At 39.9% G+C, this 25,598-nt stretch overlaps 1 protein-coding gene across 2 annotated transcripts; it reads right to left on the bottom strand.

The window, feature by feature from the left end:
- Positions 1-5,354: 5,354 nt before the first annotated feature.
- Positions 5,355-17,987, bottom strand: cmtr2 (cap methyltransferase 2). Of its 2 annotated transcripts, none has more exons than XM_086184505.1 (3): positions 17,936-17,987; positions 14,295-15,557; positions 5,355-13,508 (listed from the first exon to the last, which is right to left on the bottom strand). In XM_086184505.1, the coding sequence occupies exons 2-3, from the start codon at positions 15,543-15,545 to the stop codon at positions 12,435-12,437; spliced, it is 2,325 nt and encodes a 774-aa protein (XP_086040631.1). In that variant the 5' UTR covers positions 15,546-15,557; positions 17,936-17,987; the 3' UTR covers positions 5,355-12,434. The 2 variants fall into 2 exon arrangements, with proteins under 2 accessions (XP_086040631.1, XP_086040640.1); XM_086184514.1 differs by having other exon boundaries at positions 14,295-15,554; positions 17,936-17,968.
- Between the last annotated feature and the right edge of the window lie 7,611 nt (positions 17,988-25,598).

Here is a 25,598-nt window from a genome sequence, read left to right as displayed (position 1 = left end):
ACTTTGACTTCCTCCTAAAAATAAGCTACTCCTATAGCTCTTCGTCATTCAGATCAGTGGCAAAGCCTCGCCAAAACCACTCCAAAGTCCTCCGTCTGATGTGATGCCACTGGGATGACAACTCACATCTAAAACTGCATAATTACATGCTCGGAGAAACAATAAATAAATGTGCATATTGTTGGTGGAAATGAATATCACAGTGTGGGATTATCTGTGTGGAAGTGTGCAAGTAGATTAAATGAGGTTTTCTGGGTTTGACTGCCGGAGACATTTTCTCCAGCGTTAATGTGGTTGAACAGCAATCAGAGTGGGAGCGTACGAGTCGTGTGAATTGGAGTGACAGTGTGCCTCATCGCAGTAATCAACTGTTTTATCAGCTGCACAATGTAGACTTAGCAACCATACGGAGATCGTCCCAGATAGTACGTTTCTAAAGGCCAGAAAACTGCTGAAATAGATAAAACAGAATCCAATTTCCATTCTATTTGGCGATTATATTGTGTGTGTTTTTTTTCTCTCAGCATAAACGCATGAGGGCTAGATAAACGCAGCACCTTACAATGAGAACTGGTGAGTTACTGAATGCTATCTCACAATAAAGTAACAGCAGCTCACCAGAAACCCCCATCACACTGTGGCCCCGCTGCTGAGATAGGAGCTGAAATGCACACGTGATGCAAACATCAGCATATGGCATCTCAGAGCTGAGATGTTGAGCTTGATGGCCAGTTTCCCATTATAAGACAGTGTTTCCCTGAATGCAGCGCAGAGCGATGCGTCCTCCACTGGGAGCAATTAAGATACTGGACCTCCCGAGACCACAAGAGTGAAGAGCAAAACAACCCCACCACGAGTAATAACATCACCTGAGACAAGAAGGATTTGTCCTCGTGATGCAATAGTGAGGCCTGCAACAACATGCAGGTGCTTCTCCGGTTGGAGGAATTGATAAGAATGTGAAGTTCTCAAGAATTTAAATCATGTATATATATCCCAACAGCAGCATTTTGTCAAAACGCCCAAGAATGCCGAATATCTTCATGATCAAAAACAAAGCTTCAATTTTTTATTCAGCTTTTTTAAACTATACATCCAAAACTAAGATATAAACCATTGTCTTTACGAGGAAACAATTCCTCATTTTTTTGTGTGTGTGCAAAGAAACAGGGATCAGCATGCACCACAAGCACATTCAGATTAGAATGCACCACTGTTATTGTGTATAAATATATTATAAACGTGTGAGTCCTCAAATTGAATGCAGACAACAAGTGGCCTTGTGGTCTGATTTGTGCCCTTCATGCTTCTTCACCCCCCCCCCCCCCCCCAGGCAATTCCTTTTACTGCGTCAATGCCTCTCAAAGGGTGAACGGAGTTCCACTGATGTGCCTTCAAGCACAGCGTGAGTGACACACTGAGAGAGAGCGAGAGAGTTAGAGAGCGAGAAATGTAAAGTAAACAGCACCGACAAAGAGTTAATCTATCAGCTATTGATTGTGATTGTTCAATTGTAGGAGAGGAAATGCAGTGGAATCATTCGACCCAACTGTGATGGACCTAATTCATCAAATAAAATGAATACAGGTCATATCAGAAAAAAATTCAGCTGGCAAAATTACAATAAAATAAAATACAAAATTAAAAAAAATAAAATAAAATTCACACTGGAGTATTATTCTAGATTTTTATTTTAAATCTCTGATATTTGCTCACCTCAGGAGAAGCATCACAATAAATAACAAAAAACCAACAACAAAAAACACACATTTTGGGTCTGGATTCAGATATGACAGGTTTCACTTTTTAATTTCTTTTTACAGTGAGTAAAGTTACAAGTTATAGACTGTCAGCACAGCCTTAGAATGACACACACACATTTTTACCATGGCCCTCCGCAGGAGAGGACAGACCTCCAACTCATCCAGACACTCAAAGCTTGAGTGTGATCAGAATTTTCATGAGGACAAGTAAAAGAGACTGATATTATTACTGTAGTTGTATTTTCAACATATTTGATACCACAAATAAATAATTTGTATTGTTATACTGTGGTTTTATGATGTACTTTGAATCCAAACACACTGACTCACAGTAATTAATGGTACCAGTCCACCCTGGACTAACGTCTGAGGGAGACATTACTGCTGCTGCGCTCTCAGACACAGACACTTTACTCATTGGTGGGTCATGATGTGTTTATTTCATGAAAAGAAAACCATTTGGACATTTTCATTAATTTCTCGGGAAATACAGAAACCCTGGGGAAGGTCAATGTATGACCAGAGGAGACATGGCCAGTCACATGACTTTATGTAGAACTCAAGCATCAGACATTTATCGGAGGATCCTGTGCAAACTGATACTCTATGAGCATTATTTACATCCAAGCATCATAAAGCGCCTTTTTAGAAATAATAAATACATCAAATATAAAACAAAGTACAGAAAAAGACAACTGTCAGGTAATAATTGCCAGGTAATAATCCTCCCTTTATTTGGAGATTGTTGCATTCTGACCCGGCTGAACGCCACCAGGTTTCTGGTGCATCATGGGGAAATGATACTGACACAGGAAATGAAATAAATACCAAACTAAGGGAATTCACAAAGAAATATACAGTCTCTGTTAATATTCAAATAGCCAGCAACACTATAAATTTCATTCACATTTGGTGTCAGAGAATCCTATGTTTATTAATACCACATATGCTAAGAGCCACACAAGAATGGAGCCATGAAGACCATGATAATGTCACATACTTGTTGAGACTGTTATGCTTTATTATTTTTAGATAAACCCTCTTAGAATTAAGCAGAATTTTATCAGCAAGGTTGCCAGTTCATGACATTCCCTGCTGGTTCCCCCCAGACAACTGTCAAATAGAGAGTTAAACTGATTCGCATTTTATGAAGACAAAGCAAGGGACCCTCACAGTGGGACTATAAATCTAAGATTATCCAACATGATTTACATACTAAATCCATAAACCAGGCTGTTAAAATAGGAACTAAACCGCAATATTTCCACCAACCGACACTTCAATTCTGGTCAGGTGTCAGAGGTTAATTGGTTGTTGTTGTTTAGGAATGGAGAAACACCTGCCACTGTGATAGATTTATGAACCCAAATTCCTATTTTCCCCTTGGGTGAGTTTTTAATTTTTCCCAACAGACACTTAAACTGTGTATCTACAGCCTTCAGGTCGAGCATCAAGAACTAAAACATTACCTTTCACACAAATTAAATCACATTCAACTGCTCCCACAGGTTTGCCAACTTTTTTTTCCTACAGTAAATCCTTGCGAGGATTAATATAAACATATACAGTGCAGAATATATCTGTCACATCAGACATAATCTGTTATATATGGAGGGTTGGTTTTATCTCACAGGGAGATGAGTCCAAGTCAACCCATCACAATTTCTTTGGATTACATCTTCACAGTTCTAATTCTTCTCCTCTTTCCACCAAAACTGTAGAAAATAGCTGAGCTCCACACACGATCAGTAAATGTTCAGCTCACTTTTAGGCACTTAACTTCAAAACCATTAGCCTCTGCAGGATGGCAGTCATTGGCTTCATCAGCTTTTCTCCAGGGCTGTTAACACAAATTAAAATCTGGCCTTCATGTTTATTTATATCCCTGTTTGTGATATAAAGTATTGTTTGTGTCAACCATGCCAGATGTGACACGCCTCATCTCTCGTTTTATAAAGCAGAGATTGATCTCTCATCTCTCTGTTTCGATGACAAAGAGGGTTTGTCAGACAGCAGCTGAAGGAAGAGGCAGCGACTCGTTTGCATCGCTGCGGCGTTGCTGTGACGGAGAGCAGATGTTCACCGTGATTGTTCAGTGGTGTGTTCACTCTGTTCCCCGTCACATCAGAGCTCGAACACAATTGTCATCCACAACAGTCTCCCAGCATAGGCATTGTCCTGGAATCACCCAAACCTTAAAAACTTACCTTCCGTGTTTGTCATTTTACAGAAAACATGATCATTGAATTTCTTTGGCCTCTTCATTGGCTCTGTAGAGGCCAGAGTATAGTTCATGTGATGAACATGGTTAACATGACTAAAATGTGTTAAAAAGATAAATAATTTGATCATACACAGAATTCAGAATGTCATGATTAGATTCATTGATAAATAATTTCATAATTTCATATAGAAGTTCATAGAATGGTTAAGAATGTTAAGAGCATAACAGAATTCATATTTTGATGATGTTTGGTACATGTGAGTAAAAAGTTGTACTTACCCTTTAAGTTCATACTTACCGGACTTAATCTTTAAGGTTTTACTCGTGCGGACGATGTTCTTTTGTTTGATGGCGCTCAGTCAGTGCTTGAGAGCTATGGAAGCAAACGGTTTTCTTACCTGCTGAACTCCTGTTAATCTGCTAGTTTGTTTAGTTATGAGTTATAACTAGTGTATCAGCCAGTTAACAATCAATGTTGATGAAATTATCTTCTTTGGAACATCATAATAACCCGCAAGACATTTTCTTTATTTTTACAACGTTTCAGAAGGGGACTTTTGCGTTGACTGCGTTGCTGGGCTAGCAAGGACACTGCCTGTGGATTGGAGCGTAACTTATGGTTAGCCAGCTATCATTAGACAACAGTGTAAGCCATTGCAAGTTCTCAAGTCACTTCAAACCTCTACAGGGTCTGGGGATAATAAATCAATTGGTGAAAAGTTTCAGCCTCTGAAATGGACACAGAATGCCTGTTGAACTTGGAATATCACTCTGGGAGGATGGGAAGTTTTTGAGAGCACCGAGAAGAGTGAAGTGTCACTGAACACAAAAGTTTGTGGTGAAATATTAGAGACGCACTTCTGGTATTTAACATCCTAAGTACGGTAGCATGCAATGACAAACCTAAGCAGGTATAATGTTCACCGCCTTGATTAAGTTTGTCAGCATGCTCATATTTATGAATGAGGGCAAAGTGTAGCAGATGGGGATGTCATGAGTTTTTCAGGTAATTGTTCGTATTGGATCAATGTGTATTTCAAACATAAACTCAGGGAAACCACTGTGATAATCATTCATACTGAGAGGAACAAGAATGAGTGTCCAAAATGTGCTTAGGAATCTAGTCAAGAGCCAAAACATATCAACTGTTACCCCACAATCTGAGTAGCAGCCCTACACACGCAAGAGAAGTTCCACCACCTTCTGGTTCCACCATGGTGTCGAAACAAATGTGTTGCCATTGATAATAAGTCAAAGTAGGTTTGATGAGAAGAAGCAGATGTTTGAGGACGTAATACTGCTGATCTCAGCACGGAGGGACTAGAGGAGCACTAATAAATAGACGTGACCTCTAGCTTCTAGGCTTTAATGTGAAAGCAAGTGAACTTCAATAACAAAGCCGACAGTCAGTGTGGGTCAAAGTGCCATAACTGGCTGGTTTATTATACAATCAAGAAATCAGGGTCACTGACATGAGTTCTACAAGGTTAAAATTGTAATGTCTTGCTGCAATGATGCAGCTCACCAGTCAGCAGCCTGGTTCACTGGAAGGGTGCTCTGTTCATAGATAAATCTACACACAAAATAAAGGCTTCTAATCCAAAGAGAAAATACTCCCACATTACTGTTAGAGCAGCCCCCGTGAGTGGAGGCCAACACTTCCTGCAGCCTGAAAAAACTGGTATAAAACAAGAAAAAAAAATGAGGATGACACACCTGTGCTCCAAGACCCTCCAAGACATTTAGGTACTCTCACCTGAATAGACCACACGGTGTCCAGGTACCAGTGTCTGGCTGCGATAAACCCCTCCAGGGACTGGAATTGACTTGTCCTGTCCACAGAGCCTTCAAATCCAGGGTTTATGCAAAGTCACACGAGGCATTTATGGGGATTTGTTGAGAATGCTGCATTGCAGATCTAAGAAGGTGATGGGGGTTACAATGCTGACCGTCTGTGGCCCACTGAGTGCGTTCCAGTTGTGCCTCCTCTGTACTGGATGCTTCAGCACTATAAACCTCCATGTCCACTTGTCCTGGGGCCAAACTGACACATCCTGGTATCACCCCCAGACACAAGTCATTGAGCAGACCTGGATCAACACATTCTGTACATTAGTCTGAGTGGATCTGAGTCTTTATTTCTTTAGGTTGCCCTTTTCTCTCTCCTGTTGCTGGTTTAATTTTACCCCCCCATCTTGAGGGAAGGGCACCACCATGCAGTACAAAGGAGCAATGGACCTGTACCTTGTGGCACCCCGTGGATACAGCGGCACCGCTTTGGAGGATCTCTGCTAGTTGTTTTAACATGTTTTCAGTCTCTATGCTAAGCGTAGCAACCACCTACAGCTGTACATTTACCAAAAGGGAGGTATAACCATTCTAATTTCATCTTCAACTGGAATGAAAATTAGCACAGTTTAGTTGCAAATATTGAATTATTGTGTAAAATTTGACTCCAGAATGCATATATAAATATACACAATAAATATAAAAATATAATATAAATACAGCACTCGCTGTGCAACCTGATAAACATGAACATGCTTCTCAATCAAGGCTTTAACAATTGTGTTGATATTTTCAGGAATGCAGCTGTGCATTTTATTTCTCACTCAGATTAAGAATATTCACTGCAAATGAAATCCGACTGACTGAGCTGAGTTCCTCTGTCTGTTTTTGCTGCATAATGAAAGTTTCACAATGACTGATCTCTCAACATCTTCTCTCTGGAGACAGCAGAGTCAACAGGGATGTAAAACAATAGCACTCCAAAAAACATCCCCCAACAAGCCTGTAACACGGAGATTTATAGCAGTTAAATAGTTTACAACACTCCAGTCAATTGTGGTTTCACTAAAGTCAAATCTCAGAAAGCCCATTCACCTTGAAAAAAAAGATTAAATTCAATGCAGTGTGATCACTTGATTTACAGAGACTAGAAATGCGTTGCCATCAGAAAGTGAGGACATTTTGGTTCAAGAAGACACCTGCAATGTGCAGTTTGAGGGTTAAAATTCGGTAACGTAATCCCAAAAACATGGTGGTCCGCAAGATTCAATTCTCGGGCCTCTGTAATTCAATGCACCTACCTGTAAACTGATGTCATTAAAGGATGTATGGTTGCCACAGATATGTAGATGACATGTAAGTCTGTCCATCTCATAGGGCTAGCAATCACAGATCAGGTGACTCCCCAGGATAACACACAGAACAAGTCAGTAGCCTGATGCTCCCTAACATCCTCCAAGGGTGAGTACAAACCTGAAGGTGGGTTTTGAAAGGCAAAGGCAAATTTATTTGTATAGCACCATTCATACACAGGGCAATTCATAGTGCTTATACACGATTCACACACCAATTCATAGTGAAAATCACCTAACAAGTAAAAACTAGCTGGGAAGCTCATGATCAGCATGTATTCTGGCCTAAATTTCAGCAGTCAAAAACTTACATGTTCAGTAGGGCAGCTACTGGAACTGTGTCTTCAGAGGTCTTAGAAAAAAATTCACACAGCTGCAGCTCATGCCGGAAGCTGCTCCCAGAGTCCTTACTAACACCAAAAAAGTGGAGCACATCACACCAATCCTCAAATCACTGTGCTGGATAGGATAGACTTAAAAATCCCTTTACATTTGGGTCTTAATAGTGTTCTAAATACCTCTGTGACCTATTTGATAGTTGAAACCTTCGAGTCCTCACAGATCTCCTGCAACTGGGCTCTCAGGTTCCAGGGTCAAAGCCAACCTCTCACTTACTTTGCCACATTTTAACAGAGTTCCTGATCATGTAGTTAGTGACAGAACCATCAGGTTTTAAAATAGGACTTCTGTTTGTTGCAGCATTCAAAATAGTTTTATCTAATCATAATTACTTTCATGTGAATGAATGTCTCTATGGTCTTTTCATCATAAATGCACCTCCTTTTTGCTTTTTACATGATTTATTGCTTTTTACAAATGCAATTGTCATGGCTTCTCAGATTTAGATACATATATTTATATTAAAAACATACATGCAATGTAAAGGTAGGTAGAGTTGATAAATTGACAGTCATGCTCTGACTGTCTTATTTTAAAATATTTCATTCTTACACAGTAGATGTCTGCTAGTAGGGCTGAGAATTATCAATTCTGCAATTTATATCGATATTTTGTTTCCCCAGAGAGTATCTATTTTTCAGCCGCGAGTATCGATACATTAGGGCTCGTTCAAATCCCCGGTGTTCCGCACTTTGCAGGAAGAGATATTAGGTCTGCCGGCCGCTAGTGTCTCTGCAGAGCATTTCTAGTTACCCAGACCACGAAGCCTTTCTCATCCAGTTAGAACTGGGAGATTCAGAAGAATGGCAGCGAGCATTGTTCCCTCTAATTTTTCATGTGTCTGGGCATACACACAAGCTCCCTGAGCACACTGAGGATCAATGTGAGCAACATATCCGGCTGGAAGGCTCTATTTTGTTGCGGGGGGATTGATAACTTTCGTCTGACAAGAGTCACACTAATCACTCCCACTCGAGCTCTCTTGAGAACAACATCCGTCTTTTCTTTTTCGCTCATCAACGCAAAAGGCAAACTCGACAGTGACCCCTGGTGGGCTCCCAGTGGTGACTAAAACAAATTTGACAATCAGTACAGAGGCACAGTCACACACATGACGTCCTACCTCAACATGTACGTCCATTTATGGACATCCAATCGAGGTCTATTTATGGACGTCCAATAGACGTCTATTCATAGACAATCATTTATAGTAATAATTTAAATAACCACTAATATACATATATATATTCTTCATCTGCCTGTTCATTGAATGTGGGCCACTCGCTCTTCCTTCCGTTCTCCGTCTCAGTAGCTCAGTGTAGCGTGCCGTTTCCTGGGCTCACCGATATTAGCTTGCTACTTTAGCTCGTTGTGGTAACTGCCGCAGTTCCCGCTTGCATTCCACACGTACTCCTTACAACCTCTCTAATCCATCGTAGCCTGGGGCCCATATCCGGCTGGAAGGCTCCATTTTCCTGCAGGGGAGAGTGATAACTCTCATTTGACAAAAGTGGTACAACTCATTCCCAGTCGAGCTCTCTGGAGAACAATAGCCGTCTTTTCTTTTTCGCTCATCAACGCAAAAGACAAACTTGACAGTTCCCCCTGGTGGGCTCCCAGTGGTAACTACAGCAAACTAGACGTCAAAAAAATGTCTATTTATGGACGTCCAATATACGTCTATTTATGGACGTCGACTAGATGTCTACTCATAGACAATAATTTATAATAATAATTTAAATAAACGCTAATATACGTGTATGTATTATTACTCATCTGCCTGTCCACTGACTGTGGGCCACTTGCTCTTCCTCACATTCTCCGTCTCAATAGCTCAGTGTAGCGGGCCGTTTCCTGGGCTAACCGATGTTAGCTTGCTACTGTAGCTCGTTGTGGTAACTGCCGCAGTTCCTGCTTGCATTACACATGTACTCCTTGTGGTTGGGCTGGAGCCTATCCCTGCTGACATTGGGTAAGAGGTGGGGTTCACCTTGGACGGATCGCCAGTCTGTCACAGGGCCATCAGGTGTTCAGTATCGAAGGATACTTCCACATGGTCACCAGGGGAAGTGAGGATCAAACCAGCGACCCTTGGGTTGAGCCATGGTGGAGTAATTTCACACGCTGATAATTGTTAAGGAAGAGAATAGGGAATGCTTTTGGTTGATGAGGGTCTTCATCACCATAGAAATACATAGTGCCTGAAGCAGGTACTCCTCATGTTGTGGAGAGAAGTCTTTACAGTCACATTGTGTGGCCAAGACTCCCAACTGCCTATTATGTAAATAATTAAATTGGAGAGCCTTGGCTTGGCTGAGGAGATGTTGCAGTGGGATAAGAGGCGGTTAGTTAGGATGTCTCCAAGAAATTAATGCAAGTCAGTGTAATGTCCTCTGAAGTGATTGAAAAGTGTGTGTGTGTGCGCGCGCGCACGCAGACTGCTGACAGAAGAGTCTTGCAGTGAGGACGGTTTGAATTTCTGGTCCACAACACACTCTAATCACTTGGCTCAATCACATACACTTTAGCAAAGGTCACTAGTTTTTCTCTGACATTTTGTTGGCACACACTGTACACGGCAATTATTCAGTGCATCCCTTCTAGTTTGCACAAAATGCAGAATCTCCTAAATCATTTGTATTAATCTGTCTGACTGGGGCGGTTTGTGTAGGTGGAGGTGTCAGATTAGTGGACTATGATTCACTGATTTGCTCTGTGATCCAGTTTTCAACAGTAATCCATGACACTGTGATAGCAGACTTCAGCCATATTAAATTGACAAATTAAAATTCGATGAGTAATCTTGGGGGAATTGCCAGTGATGGGGTGTTTGTTACGCAGAAGCCAACTTGCTAACCCATATCCACACTGTGGTATGAGGAACAATGAGCTGAACTCTGGAGACAAAAAGGAATCAGACATTCATCTTTTTTTTTTGACGGATTTACAATTCAGTAGGAGTCTAAAGGAAAGAGTTGGAGTCAAGATGTCTGCAGTAAAAAAAAGCTGCATTCCCCTTTAATCTTTCCTCTTACATTCAAACTTGTCAGTGCACATTTCTATTCAATGAAAACTGAGTTCTGTTACACTGATAATAAATAACAAATTAAAGATCTATTCTTCCTTTTTTAACATTTTGTTGCTGGCGTAACTCTTGCAGTATGAGACATTCTAGTGTAGACTGAAATTAATTTCACTGTACACTGCATGTTGGCGAAAAAACTAAACGATCCAGGGACAAAATCATGCATTTCTGGAGACAAGAAGTTCTCAAGGGTAAACGCCCAGCTCTCTCTGATTTGGCTTTCTACACTAACCATCTGTGACTGACAGGAGGTTTGGTGCTGAGGGTTGGACTGTTTTTTTTAGTCAACCGCCCCTAAATCCCTCAGTGAATTCAGTAACAGATGAGTTCTGCTGAAACTAATGTGCATCTTCACGCACTAAAAGTTTTTATCATCCAGTGGTGTTGCTGCTGCCTGGAAGTTCATCAGTCGTTAGAACTGTAGTACTTCAAAACAAGCACTCATATAGAGTTCATATGTGCCTTTTAGTCAATAAATGATTGTGTAAAAGCCTAAACTGGGCTTAGTATCAAACTTCAGTACCTTTGTGGCACCAACCAAATTTCTTCAATACCATTTATAGATACCAATATGGAAAGATGCCTCATCATTCAATGTCAAATTTCAATATCTGAGGAGAAAAATCCTTCTAATTTTAAAGTGAGATACATTTTTTTGATGATATAAAACCGCTTCAAGTGGAAAAATGCAAACGTGCTGAAACATAAAACTTGAGTTTTACAGTTTTGGTTGTGTGAACATGCGAAGGAGATAAAAAGGAAAACCACAGATATGGAACATAAGCTGTAATATAAATTTCCCTCACATTGTAAAGACTGTAATCGTTATCGGGGGAAAAAAAGGATCACTCAAGATTCAAGTCATGGAATCAATAAGGTACCTGTAGCAAACATGTTTTGATGTTAATACGCAGCCGTACGATCGGATGAATCAGGAGTAAATGTGGTGCACATGTCCTGGTAAACCGACCAGTCACCGCATTTTCTTTAACAAATCCAAGAGATATTGGGCTGTAGTCAAAAAGCACCTGAGAACCCTGCAGTTCCACCACTATGAATGCTTGGCGGAGTGAGACCAGCAAACATTAAGTATCACTGACATGTACCACATCAGATAATCACAGGTGAGCACTTGACATGGTATGATATGATATGATCACATTTTAACACCAGCAAAATGTAAACACTTGTTTTCGAAACTGTGTTATGATCACCTATTTATCTTTTTGAGGAAGCTTTCCAAGTGAATGACATATAAAATATATTTCACAATAAACAAAGTCTTTTGACCCACTCTTGATGTTAAATATTGATTGGTCAAATATTTCAGATTATTAACTGTGACACTGTGAGATTTGTCTTGAGTTTGACATTTTGCAATTGAGAAATAGACATGTGAGATGTGTGTGTGTGTGTGTGTGTGTGTGTGTGTGTGTGTGTGTAAAACGGTTAATGACCATGTCAGCACATTAGCTAAATTCTGATTGTTTCACCACAGTAATGTTTTTTTTACTACAAAATTTAAATTCAAGCATCCCACAATCTTGTAAAACATTCTTCAAAATGATTTATTGCCATTTCTTCCTCATTACAATAACAGAACTTTCCCTTCGATGCTGTAAGAAGTCATCAATAAATAAAAAGGCCTCAAAAACAAAGCATAATAAGACAATCTCAACAAATAACCTCATATAGCGTCTCTGCTGCATGGAGAGCATCATGATTAACCTCCATCTCAACAGAGAAAACATATTCAGCGATGATGAAAATATGAATAAAACAGACTAACATAATGACATCGCTTCTGCTGGGCTAGCTTGTACTTAAATGCACGATGGCTGTGTGAGCAAATGCAGCTTGTGTTGAATGATTTCAGAGTTCATGGTCCACAGGAACACAGTCAGCCCTCCTGTGAGGAGCTCCTCCATGGGAACAAATTGCAGCACCTGTTTGTCACATGCAGATGACTGATTTTTACCTGTGTCCTCCTCTCCCCTTAACAACTGACCCATGCAGTTATGAACGTCAATAAGGGCCGGGAGTATTTGGGCAGCAGATTCGGAACAAAATCCAACACACAGAAGCACTGCTCCATGCATGCCTGAAGGGGGCGGACATCTGAATGTTACTGAGCGAAAACACGCATGCAAACAGAGCACAACTGCAGCCGTGACGCGTGTGAGGGCAGATAACACAGGCAGCAGCAGTGCATCCCCAGAGTTCAGGCTCTGCAGGGACATCACAATGCAGCCCAGGAGCTCATGCTGGTACAGCGGCTCCCCGTCGTGCAGCAAGATGCAGCCTCTTTCAGCCAATGAGGTCCCAGCAGGAAATGTCAGGACTAAATCCCCAATATTCCTCTCAGAGACATCCCACACTGAACGGCTGCCAAACACCAGGCACTGCCTCTTCTCTCTGCTCCCTTCACTGTCACTTGAGCGTGTGCAAAGACCTGCCACATCGGACAGGATGGACGTGACACATGTCACGTGGCAAGAGGGACAAGGAGGCACCCGCGCTAAGTCAACTGCTGAGCTTTCAGTTGTGTCCACCAAGGCTTCATTCAAGTGGTTCAACAATCCTCCTTCACAGAATGGAGAGTTCCTAACGGCAGGCAGCGCTGCACCAACAATAACATACCAGGAATCCACGTGACAGTTTGCCGGGGGTCCTTCCAACACACAGCTGGTCCCACTGGTGTCACTGGAGTGTCTCTGTATCCATGTAGCATGGCAACTCCTCTCAATGCGCTCCCTCCAGCTCAGGGTCTGCAACTCCCTACGCTCATTGTAGGAGCATGTTTGCTTCAGTCCCAGAGGTCGGGCCGCTAAGACCCTGCTGCAGGCAGGGTTCACCGTGTGACGAGAGATCCAGCGACTCCGGGGAAGAAAACTCACCTACACACACAAACACACGCACGCACGCACGCACGCACACACAGTGAAGTTTTTTTTTTTTTAATTTTTAATTCAAAATTCATCTCTGAATAATTTTTGTTGCTAAGTAAAAAAGTTTGCAAATTAAGTCTTAAAATGTTTAAACAGGTCAAATAAATCCAGATAGCTACACAATGACTCAACTGGGTTGCAACAGATATTTGGAGTGGGGCCACAAAGTCAGTTAGTTGGTTAAGGAGCTGATCGGGTTTAATATAATTAAAAGTAATGAAACAGGAAAAACAAGAAAACCCATAATTTTATCAAGTGTTTTTTTTCTTCATGATGGTCAGTTAAAACCTAAAATGCATCACTTGGATGGATGAGAAATTAAATTTTTAGACTAAATGTTTAAAAAATAAACACCAATAAAATTGGGAAATTTGGTCAGACTATGTTAAACCCTTAAATGTGGTCTAGTGTCATGTGATCTCAGCTTCAGGCAAAAGAGTTTTACTCCAGGAATCAAGTAGAGGCAATCCAAACAACACATGTAATATACTTTGGGTGACAAGGCCATTGCGGTTACTGCAGTTTTTAATCAGGGGTCCCACATCAGTCAAACATGTCCCAGCTTCCATTGCTGATCAGTCATGTTTTGTCCTGGTTCTCCCTCAAGGTACATGTCTCGTTAGTAAATATAATGTATTTAAGTATACTGTCAAACGAAAAAAAAAATGTAATTTAAGACTCGGAAAATAGAGTTTAGATAACATAATAAAGATGTGATGAGTTCAGAGCTCCTACCTGGAATCGCTGCAGGTATTCTTGTGCTGTGCCATCCCTGATGTAGTCCAGCCGCTGCCTCTGCTCGCTGCTCATTCCTTCAAACAACCTCAGGTTCTCTGTGATCGTCTCCACCTGTAGAGTGTGGAAGTACGTGCACATCTCTTCATGCTGTTTTAGAAACGACTGAGGGAGAAGAGAATGTGGGAATAGTGACTCTCTGGCAGCCAGGTGCGGTCCATAGTTACGGATGAGTTTGGAGAGCAGAGGCCTCACAGCCTCCTTGCTGTCATAGTTTAGACAGACGACATAAACCTCAGAGTTCCCGGCTTTGCTGGTAGCAGGTTTGAAGACGTTGACAGTCTGGAAGCAGCAGTTCAGCAGGTAGAGAAGGCAGACGGAGGAGAGTTCATACAGAGTGAACATTTTCAGTACAAAGGAGCCACCAGGGCTCAGGAGGAGCAGTGCAGCTGTGACCTCGCAGTAATGCAGGGACGCCACCAGCGCCTCCTGCTCATCAGGGTTCTCCTGGCAGTCAAAACTACCATCTGCTGTCACCAGATCCACTCTACGCATGTTAGCCACAAATGCCTGCAGTCCCAGCAGGTGTTTCTGGGTCATGATGTCACCCGTGTTATCTGAGCCGAAAAACCACCAGGGCAGCGTGTTAGCGATTAATCGATCATCTGCAATGGTTGTGCTTCCCCCATTGGCCTCGTGGTAGGGGTTGAGAGTGTTCGCAGCCCAGCTCCAGTCACAGTAGCGTGTGGACTCACTGGTTTTGATGAAGTGGTTTAGAGCGGTTATAAAAGCCCCTGGAGCTTCACACAGGTGGACGGTGTTCAGCTCGCCGCTGAGGAGAGCCTCCGCAGGCAGAAGACTGAAGCTCCCCAGGATCTCATAAAACTTGCACCAGGCCTGAGTGCATATCTCTGCGTTAGCGGTTGAACGGACAGCAGCGATGACCTTCCCAGCACGGTTGGTGGAGTTGGTGTGTTGATGCCAGACCTGGACGTTCTTATCGCTGAGCTGGTTCTTCACAGCATTCAGGGATGCCTTCAGGGCCTGCAGCTGGCAAAGCTCTTTCACGGGGTGTTTGAGAGCAACATTTGTTTGAGGGATGCACCACTCCCCGCTGGACGGCTTGATGAAGGTTCTGACTTTATTGAAAAGAAGTTTGATCTCAGTCAGTGTTTTAGGGTCTAATGCCACCATGTTGTTGAGCTGCTGCAGCCTGCCAACTTTCCTCTTGGCCCCATTGCCTGAGCTCATCCTCCACACCTGCTGATGTAGAAGAAAGATTTAGATATAAACCTTTTGAATAAGACGCTGATGTGTTTAAGGGACTTGCTTAAATAATCTGAAGAAAAAGAAATCAGCCAACAGTACATTTCAAAGTTAGTTATGGCAAGGAGAACTTTCATTTTTCACCATGCATGAGGGATGCTGAATTATTAATGCTGATTCACTGTGCTGTGCTGCCCTCAGGGATCAGGGTCGACTATAACTACTGTAGATATTCGCCAAGTCATTTTTTTACATCACAAAAGCCACAGTCCGTGTATCCCTACAATTATAATATAGAAGTCTTTAGTCCGTCTGTCTCAGTCACACCTGAATAAAAAGGTCCCAGGACAGTTTAACTTACACTGACTTCCTAAGGATGGTATTTTAAATGGTGACGGACGAAGCACACAACCAAGTCCTTGAATCTCCAGCTGCAACTCACAATTATTTTTATCATCAATTGATCTGCCAGTTATTTTCTTTATGAATCAATACATTGTTTAGTCTATAAAACATCAAGGAAATTTGAAAAATGCTCATCACAATTTCCCAGAGGCAAACATATCAAGTTTAAATTGCTTCCTTTGTCCAGAATCATCTCAGTCAGAATCATTCAGCTGGTCATCATCATCACTGACATCATCCAATCACAATTCTTCATCTGACAACACATTTGTCCCCAGTGAGTGAGTGAATGCGTGAGTGCTCAAACTCGAGTGGAGATTCCAAAGCAAATAATACTGCAGTATATATATCTATATGCAGATAGTTGAAAAATGTACAAGAACAGTACTCAAGTAAAAGTACTTTTAGAAGCGGGATAGTGGATAGATATCAGAATGATGAAAATCCAGATTCCAGCTTTTATGAAGTTAACCTCCACATAATGCCTGCAACAACAATAATAGTGATAATAATCAAGAAATAAAAAAAGGATTTTTCTACAATCAGAATCAGTACCAATATCAGCAGTTGCATATCAAAATCAGATCAAAGTGAAAAATATGGATCTGGATGTACTTTTTACCTGTTCAACAATGATTTGTAGAGAAAAACCTTTATGTTGTATTACACCCTGAAGCCTGAAACTGTATTTGAAAAAACTCTCATTTGTTTTCCTGTGAGAATAAATGAGTCATGAATAGATTTGTCATGAGGTTTCATGTCATGTAATTGACTGTATTTTCTTCCAGCTAGTTTCCCATAAATCACAGTGTTGTTGAGCACTGCCTGAGTGTGAAAGTCATCCGCTCTTTGCTGTTAGCTGCTGTAAACATAATCTAGCAAGAAAAACAGCTTGATGTTCTCATTTGCTCCATGTGAGTGATTCATCAATTATAAATTAGGTCTGCATGTGTCGTCACAAATGTGACTCATAAGCATACCAGCTCACAAATGAGCGTTAGCTTAGCTAAGAGTAAGAGTAAAATTCAATTCTAATTTTGAGCCATTGGAGACAAAACAGAGTTCAGAGAAAATAAATGACAACATTCATTTCATAATAGTATGAAATTAATGATAAACATTCAAACCTCTATGATGACTCTTTCTGTCTCCTAAGAAATGAATGCCTTTTTTAATTTTTTTTTTAACAAACTGGGCCCCAGACATGTCATCACGCACCAGCAAATTTTTGGATATAATGAATATCATACTTGTGTTAACTATGTAACACTAACAATACTACAGGAGGAAGAAAGGAGAAAGGTTTGATTGATGAATGTAGGTTATTTTATTACTATTTTCTCATCTATTCTCTTCCACACCTCATGTACATCCTGATTTCGTGTGGAACTGTTCTACTGTGAATTGCGTCATTTATAGAGTTAGGTTATTGTTATGTTGTTCTGAGGTATTTAGTCATGATGTCAATCTTATCTTTAGTGTGTTCCTGTGCTTCTTGACCTCAAGTAAGTTAATAAAACAATTTTTTAAAAGAAATTTCATGAACATACACCTTAAGATTTAGTTACGGCCTCCCACATAAAAAAGACATAACGTTGGTGTATCTGTAAACACACTGAGTACTTTGGCTGATGTAAACCATCTATATTCCCGAACCAAAGGCGGAAGATGAAGACAGAAGTCGTGCCATGATCTGAATATGCCAACAGCAACTTGCCAGTGTTTGGACTAGTACTGGGCCAATCACATGAGAATGGACGTTGAGGTCGAAGCACAAACTTGAGGGAGTGGGACGCTTCCGTGAAGGAAACACCGACTTTTATCAACTCAAATCCAAAAACACTTATTATTCTGGCACAGTGCGATAGAAAAGTCTTTTTATAGGAGTTTTCTTTCTCCTAAGCACTTTGAGTCACTGTCGACATGTAGCAGAGGGACAAACAGCCCGAAAACACCGAGCAGTAACTCACCAGTCTGAGCTTCGACCAGGAAAAGGAAACACATTGTCATGTGACTTGAAACTACACTGCGCATGCTCATGCATGAATAGGCGTGGCCTCCATGGCCTCCTTTAAAGGAACAATCACCTTTTATGAACAAGTACAATTGTATGAATAACATAAAAAATAACGGCGTTAAACAGTGTAGAGACAGGTATAGAATAAAGAGAGAAAGAAAATGAAAAGAAAATAAGAAAATAGAAAGTACATAGATGATACATATCCACATCCAAAATGTTATACATATGTCCGAATTTATTTCTTCAATTGTTTTTTTCTCAGCACCCCATTGGCTGCCACTCCAGCTCTCTCAAACCTAACCAGGGTCTGACAAGAATATGTAACAAAATTAAAATCCTCATTTTATTCACATCTGTTTAAGAGATTAAGACAACTCTCTTTGACTGGTTAAGAAAGGATGAATTTGACAGTCTGTTCCGACATGAATATTTTTTCCTACATTTTGTTGCCATTATTCATATTTTTCATTTATTTATTTGTTTTATTTCACTCTTTAAGTGATATTTTTGATGTATATTAGGGCCTGGATCAGGTGACAGTGAGGTGTCTATTTGAAAATGCTCTGGAACTGTTCTCAGTAATGGAATTGTATTGATTAATGCAGATGTGAAGGAGGGAAAAAAATAGCCATGAAATGATGCGCATCATTTGCATATCTGACATGTATTCTCTATATAATATATGATGCTAATTTGGAAAACACCATCAGTTTTGAGGAGAGCGAAATACACTAGTACTGCTGGTGGTTGAAACTGTTTTATTTCATTTGTTTCCATGACATGTTTTCAGAAATTACCGGGGTAGTGCTGAAACTAAAATCATCAAACTATCTCAAAAAGATAGCGATGCACCAAGGTCATGGCGACTCAGCCTTAAGATGCCCTGACTTAGGTTTATTCAGTCACCAGTACAAATGTGGATTTCAAATCTTCTCTTCTGAGTGTATTCATTTGATTAGTCATGCACGACAATTTTGTAATGTCCTAGAATTCTTTATTTGGGGACCTTAAGCACATATGAGATTAAAATGCAATTAATCAGATTAATTCATTACGACTCCTTTCATCAATTAGATTAATTATTTAAATCACCTGACAGCACTATATCATATACACAGTTTCATTTTTTTAACTCTGAAATAACAAATGGTCTTATTTATCTTGGTTGTTTAGAGGAGATTTATTCACGTGTTCAGTCTCAGGAAGGGTGCATGACATTGGTGAAAATTAACTAAATACAAATTGTGAGTATTGTAATTTGAAATTGTGAGGCTTAAAAAAAAAAACAAAACTCAAGGGCACTCTGTTGGTTTAGATCCAAATACCTTTATTCTACATGGCAATATTCATTGAAATTGACCCTGCGTTGCAACCCAGCCCACCCATCATCTGGGTCATTGCCACTGACAGTTTTATCCACAATTAGAGAAAAGGAAACCAACTGTCTTAAATTTCCTGATTTTTCCCGAGTCTTAAATTTATAATGGATGGATGTATTGCTATGAGAAATATTTATGACAAATTACAATGTTTACAAGAAAATTGTTTCAGTTCATTTTAGGTATTTGAAATATCCTTTATTTTGGCTGAAGATCCTCTTTTCCACTAGGTTAGCATGTGTGTGCAGCTTTCCAGTCAGACAATCCGATGTGAACTGATCTGTGTCATCATGTTATATAATTATTAGAGCGCTCGGGCGTGTAAGCTGATGAAAACTGGCTTTTGAGATGTTGTGTTGTTCTGCGACATTTAGTAGGGCATTATGTGTGTTTATGTTCCCTGCATCCTCCAGGGCTGCCTCATATCCAGTAGATATGCCTATACTGCTCATCTGAGTACTTTATAGTTTCGGTACAAATGTGTGTGTTGTGGGCATAACTAAAGTAAAAGCAGGACACCCACAGAGGGAGTCTCATTAATAAATAATGAACCACTGGGATATACAGGTGCAATTAGAGTTTCCAAAAATGGTGGTTGTAAACATTTTTTCTTACAATTTACTGCTAAAACCTCTTGTAATATTCATGTGTGCATTGTGGAGTACATTGCAGTTTATTTCTTTATGTTCAGTTCTGTCAAAACTGCATCTGAAACTGTGGTAGGTGCACGAAAGCAGTGATTCAAAGCAGATGTTTGAATAGTGGGAAACAAACAGTTGGAAAATACCAGAGAATTATGAGAGTTATGAAGATATAATAGTCTTTTGTTGTACCACATCAGTGAGCAATACTCTTGCATTCTTATTCTTATAAGTCTCACAGTCAGAGAGGTTTTGTTTCTAGAGCTAAGGATTCTAGACTTGATATTCCTGTTTTCAGGAGAGACTGTCCATATCACCTATGAGCTGCACTCATGCTCTGAGTGGTGTTGTAGATTTCTCAGTATGACCTGGATAAACTTTCTGTGCTGCTCTGGTATTTTAATTGTTATTCTTGGGCTTTTTTTTAACTTGAAATTTTGAATTTTTCTTTTTTTTCAACCACATTTTAAATAAAGCACTTCAATCAATGCTGTTGTTCAGTCATATGTAGTTTTTGAAGGAGGCTGCAGCTGCTGTATCCGTGTTGATAGCCTGAAGTCATGTACCACCTCTCAGTCAGTACTTAAAGATCAGCAGCAGTCAAACCATGCCATGTCTCCTAATTAAGAACAAATAACAATGAAAAATAATAGCTTGAAAGAATGAAATAAACTCTACATCCTCACTTTTAAGAGGGCGTCTAACATTTAAGATATGTACAGCTTATCTGGAAAAAAAAAAAAGTTCAAGAAATGGGCTAAAAGGGAACGGTCTACCATGGTTACAATATGATATGAAGGGGACTGTGTTTTGTAAAGGTCATGTGTGACTATAAAAGATTAAATGTGCCCGGTAAACATACACTAACTGCACCGATACTCTGCATAGTAGTACTGTTCCCTTCAGCCCACTCAGGTCTCCACCAACACCCACTGAGCCGGTGACATTTTTCTATTAATGTCTGCTGTGTAATGAAAAATGAGGTGGATGTAAATGATAAAAACTACATCGTGCCTCGTATATGTCATGATAGATTGACTGTTAAAATTGCTTTGCAATTTAGATGTTTGGCATTGACATGGTTTTAATTTTACGAGGTGGATTTCACTCACACGGGCTGGAAGCACAGAGAGAAGACATCTTTCACCAAAACGTATTACTAGAAACATCTATGCTGCCCTGGATGAAGTCATTTCGTGGCTCCACACATTTTTCTGTTCCTCTGACATTGGAACGACAGCTCAGGAGGCAGAGCGGTGGTCAGTTAACTGAGGGGTCTCTGGTTCAATCCTCACTTCCCTTGCAGACGGTGTGGAAGAAGCCTTGAGCAGGAAACTGAGCGGTCACTGGTTTGTACCTTCGATAGCAGCTTCTACCATCAGTGTGGGTGAATTAAGTGCTTTGAAAACCATAAAGGAAGAAAAGTGCAGATAGGATACTGAGAATATAGATAATAGCCTTCTATCAGAGGCTCAGGCATTTTGTGCTGTAACTGCCACCTCGTCGATACTTCATATGATCTTATAGTGTCATAGTGGTGTTGATGTGGAGTCAAAGCCAACGCCTGATATTGATGTAATATTGGATGCTTCTTCTTTTTTTCTTTGCAACTGAGAGAGGACAGTTAGAGCCAAGCCAAGAGTTCTCAAAGTGGGGTCAGACGACCACGGGGTGTCCTTGAAGGTGTATCTGCAGGTCCTCAGCAAAACAAGAAATTTAATTTTTCTTCAACATAAACTGCATCTACCAATCTTTCGCAGGCACTTAAAGACACAAGGTTTGACACAGCATCAGTGATTTATGTATTTATTTAATTTTTTTCCTTTGAAAGTTCCTGATTATTTCCTAGCCCTGATTGCTTTCTAATTTTCAGATAACTTCATGTTAGTTTGCTTCTAATAAGTGGTTAACATACAAATTACAAAAAAGTAAAATAATTCTAACTTTATCGAATAATATTCGTAGAAACAAACTGCAAAAAATACAGATTTGCAATTACAGAAAGCAATATTAAACAGCTTATGGGTGTCATCAATGGTTAACATTAACATAAATTTGATGGTATACTGGTTTGTGTATAAGGAGAATGTTGCCAAGTTCATCCTTCCTTGGTGCACCATACGTCTGTTCCAGCATAAAGAAACTTGAGCAAACCTTCTGCTAGCTTGTAGTGCTGCTATCAGGTAGACACTAGCTTACACTTCTACTGTATATAAAAAAAACAGGATGTTCAAAAAATTTAAAGGTAAAAGATGGCTCTAACCTACTGCTGGTGATTAAGTTAGCTCTTAGCAACTGTTCCAATTTAATAAATCATGTTACAACAGTGCTACACTCTGCTAATTCTCAAATTGACAAATAATGAATCTGCCCTGTATTTGACCAAAAAGAGATAAGGCTAATGCTAATTTAATTGAATTTTACCATCATATAATAACAACATAATTACTCTACAACAGGTTGTAAACTTATTTGAGTTCACCAGTTGCCTGACAGCAAAAATCATCAATATCATTCTGTGAATTAATGAAATTTTCACAATCCTTGTAACTGAAATTAAACATCAGTTGTTATTGAATTATTGGTGAGATTAACAAGGCTGAAACAAAACAGTTAAATTGTTGCTAAACAATTAAAAAAACAGACTCAAAGCTTTTATACCTCTTAGTCCAGTTGAGGAAAACAGCAGGTCAGCTCATCCCTCGTTGAAACATTTGAGGACTGACGATGAGGACGAATATAAGTGCACCTTTAGTGGCTCAAATAGGATTAAATATGATCCCAATCAGCTGCACACGCACAGGGAAGCGAAGGCCTCTCCTTCACCTGCACTCATTGCCACCGCAGTGATTATCCTGCCAAGTGCAGCCTGCAGGTCAAAGATCTACTGTCAACGCTTCAATAAAGGCTCTGCCGCAGAATGATGGACGCACGGTATCACTATCACAATGATTTCAGTCTGGCAGCCATAACCTTGATGCATACAAAACAAGGGCATACAGATACTGTACATGCACACAATAATGTCTTACCCACAATACACTGTTAAATGCTTGCAGTCACAGCAGAGATACAGCAGCACGAGGAAACATCATTAACACGCAGATAGGATCATAAAACTGTCATCATCTGTATTAACCACAAGCCAAATATTTTTTCCCCATTTTGAGAATGAACCCCCCCACACACACACATACACACAAACACACACACACACACACACACACACACAGACACACACACACACACACACAGTCAAAGAAATCTCATGGGCTTGCATTAAAAAGAGATGTCACCACAGATTGCCATTTCATTAATTAGTGCTGCAAGAGGCTGACGTGACAAGCAATCATTCAATAACAAAGTGGCTATGGGGGACGGCATAATGATGTGGATTATTTTCCAAAGACCAAGGAAAATGAAAAGTTAATCTAATGCAAAGAATAATGGATAATTTTTGATCGTTGCCTCAGGGAAGTGTTCATGTGTGTCTGGCATTTTGGTCCAGGCTTAAATAGCCAACAAATATTTACTGTTAAGAGATACACTACAGATGTTCTTGGTCCATGTGTGATGAATTATAAAGTGAAACTTCAACCAAAAAGCGTATGTGGCATCTAAAGTACTCGCATATGAGTGTCTTGAGCTCACTAAAACCTTTTTCCCTGCTGCATCACAACTTTGACACTGAAATGCACACGTGTGCTAGCAACGTATATTTAGCATCAGACTAGTTGGGACCAATGGCAAACAACAATCCAATAAAGTTTTTTATTATCATTATTATTTATAAATCAAAGTGTTTGTGGATTATTAAGTATATAGCTGGATTAAAGAGGACATGGATAAACTGCACAATAACACTGAGAATTTGTAAACATTCATGTTTGGAGAGTTTAGTTGTTGTTAGCCATCAGTCACCATTAGCTTCAAGCTAAATATGGCTGACTCACTGCATTCTTTAGCTGCAATGAAGTGATGCAGTAGGCAAAATCCACTTTTTGGGCAAAGTATCACTTTCAAAACTTGGGTTATTTGTTTTATGTTTGTCAGTTTTTCAGTTAAGATATTTACTTTACCAGCTCATACAATATTTTGTACAGACATTCATGGCTCTTGATAATGTATTCTGCTGACATTGGTAATCTCTGCACCACTGAGGTTCACATTTGTGGTTTTGGATGCAACAACTCAATGACAATTTAATGGATTATGGAAATTTTGCATAGATATTTCCAACAGGATGAGTTTTAATAACTTGTGATCCTTTAATGTTTCATCTGGTCCCATCATCAGGTCCATTTATCCAAAATCTCAGGTTATAATTACACAATTAGAAATACTTAGAAAAGGAGTGACTTTCCCATCAGGCTCAGCCACTCTTAAACTCATAGAGTTTGAAGTAACTGCAGCTATAGTTTTCAGCAGGGAATTTGTGATCTGTGTTATTTTCAAGGTCTTTTTCTGCATTTGGTGGATTAAGTTATTTGGCCAGAAGGTTAGAATATAATCCCACGGGTCCTTCACAAGCAGAGTATCACAGTATGAGGTATTTCCGTAAGGATATTACTTTTTTATTATCTATTTTTAATTTAAGATGTACTCCTCCAGTGAGTTCAGAGAAGTTAGCTTGGCTATGTTACTCACAGGAAGACTCCTTTAGGCATTGATGCCACTTTTCTGTATTTTCTGTAAATCATTACTCACTCAACACTCCTCTGAGCACATGCACACTTGCAGCCTGTGTGCCATTATTCATTTAAGCTTAAAGTCAATAAACAATAAACAGTGATATTCAGCAAACCTCAGCAATAACTCTTTGCTCAGTGAAAGCTGCAGATTAACATCACTCATATCATTCAGGCCATATGGAAGTCAGTGAAAAATACAAGGTGAGATGCAGGGAAATGGTAAGAATTGTGCAGTAGAAGAAAATTATTGAAGTAATTCACTTGTTTAACAAAAGTTAAATGCATCTCAAGGACGAGGAATCCATCTATCAAAAAAAAAAAAGACAATGAGCTGTAAACCATGAAAAACCTGGTTCCGCTCGTTTGGACCTATAAACCTGTCTACATCTATATGAATGAGAAACAATGCAGAGAAATATGTAATTCATATAGATGTAGACAGGTTTATAGGTCCAAATGAGCAGAACCTGTCTACATCTATATGAATGAGAAACAATGCAGAGAAATATATAATTCCTAAATTGATGCAACACTGCCCCCTAGTAGCACTTTGCAGCAAAAATGAAGTCGCATGCTGTCTGCATTTGTCACTCAAAATAGAAAACTCAAACACATACATTACAGTTTTAGTATACATATATAAATATTTGTTTGTCTTTAAAATACTGTCAAGGAATGGTCCATCTGGTCAGCATATACGCATCACACAAATACAACACGCACAACTAACTAGTTTTATATCCAGGTCATGGAAGACCAGGATGAAGATCTCATATACCCAAAAAACACTTTTACAAATGAAACATTCAGTTGTGCAAAACAGTCGAGTGTCATGAAACACACTGAGGCGACCGAGAAGCAGCTGCTGCAGATAGTGGAAACTGGGACGACATAGGAGAACT

Source organism: Aulostomus chinensis, chromosome 2, assembly GCF_037954235.1.
Source record: "Aulostomus chinensis isolate RoL2024-O1b breed Wild chromosome 2, RoL_Achi_v1.0, whole genome shotgun sequence".
Classification (NCBI taxonomy): domain Eukaryota; kingdom Metazoa; phylum Chordata; class Actinopteri; order Syngnathiformes; family Aulostomidae; genus Aulostomus; species Aulostomus chinensis.
Note: the sequence above shows the minus strand (reverse complement) of the source record. Positions and strands in the feature narration are given on the sequence as shown.

What these genes read in the sequence shown, in the direction of transcription:
- cmtr2 (XM_086184505.1), bottom strand. Translation starts at nt 15,545, where the DNA reads ATGAGCTCAGGCAATGGGGCCAAGAGGAAAGTTGGCAGGCTGCAGCAG. An exon ending in AATACCTGCAGCGATTCCAG is followed by an intron (nt 13,509 to 14,294) that starts GTAGGAGCTCTG and finishes TTGTGTGTGTAG; the next exon opens with GTGAGTTTTCTTCCCCGGAG.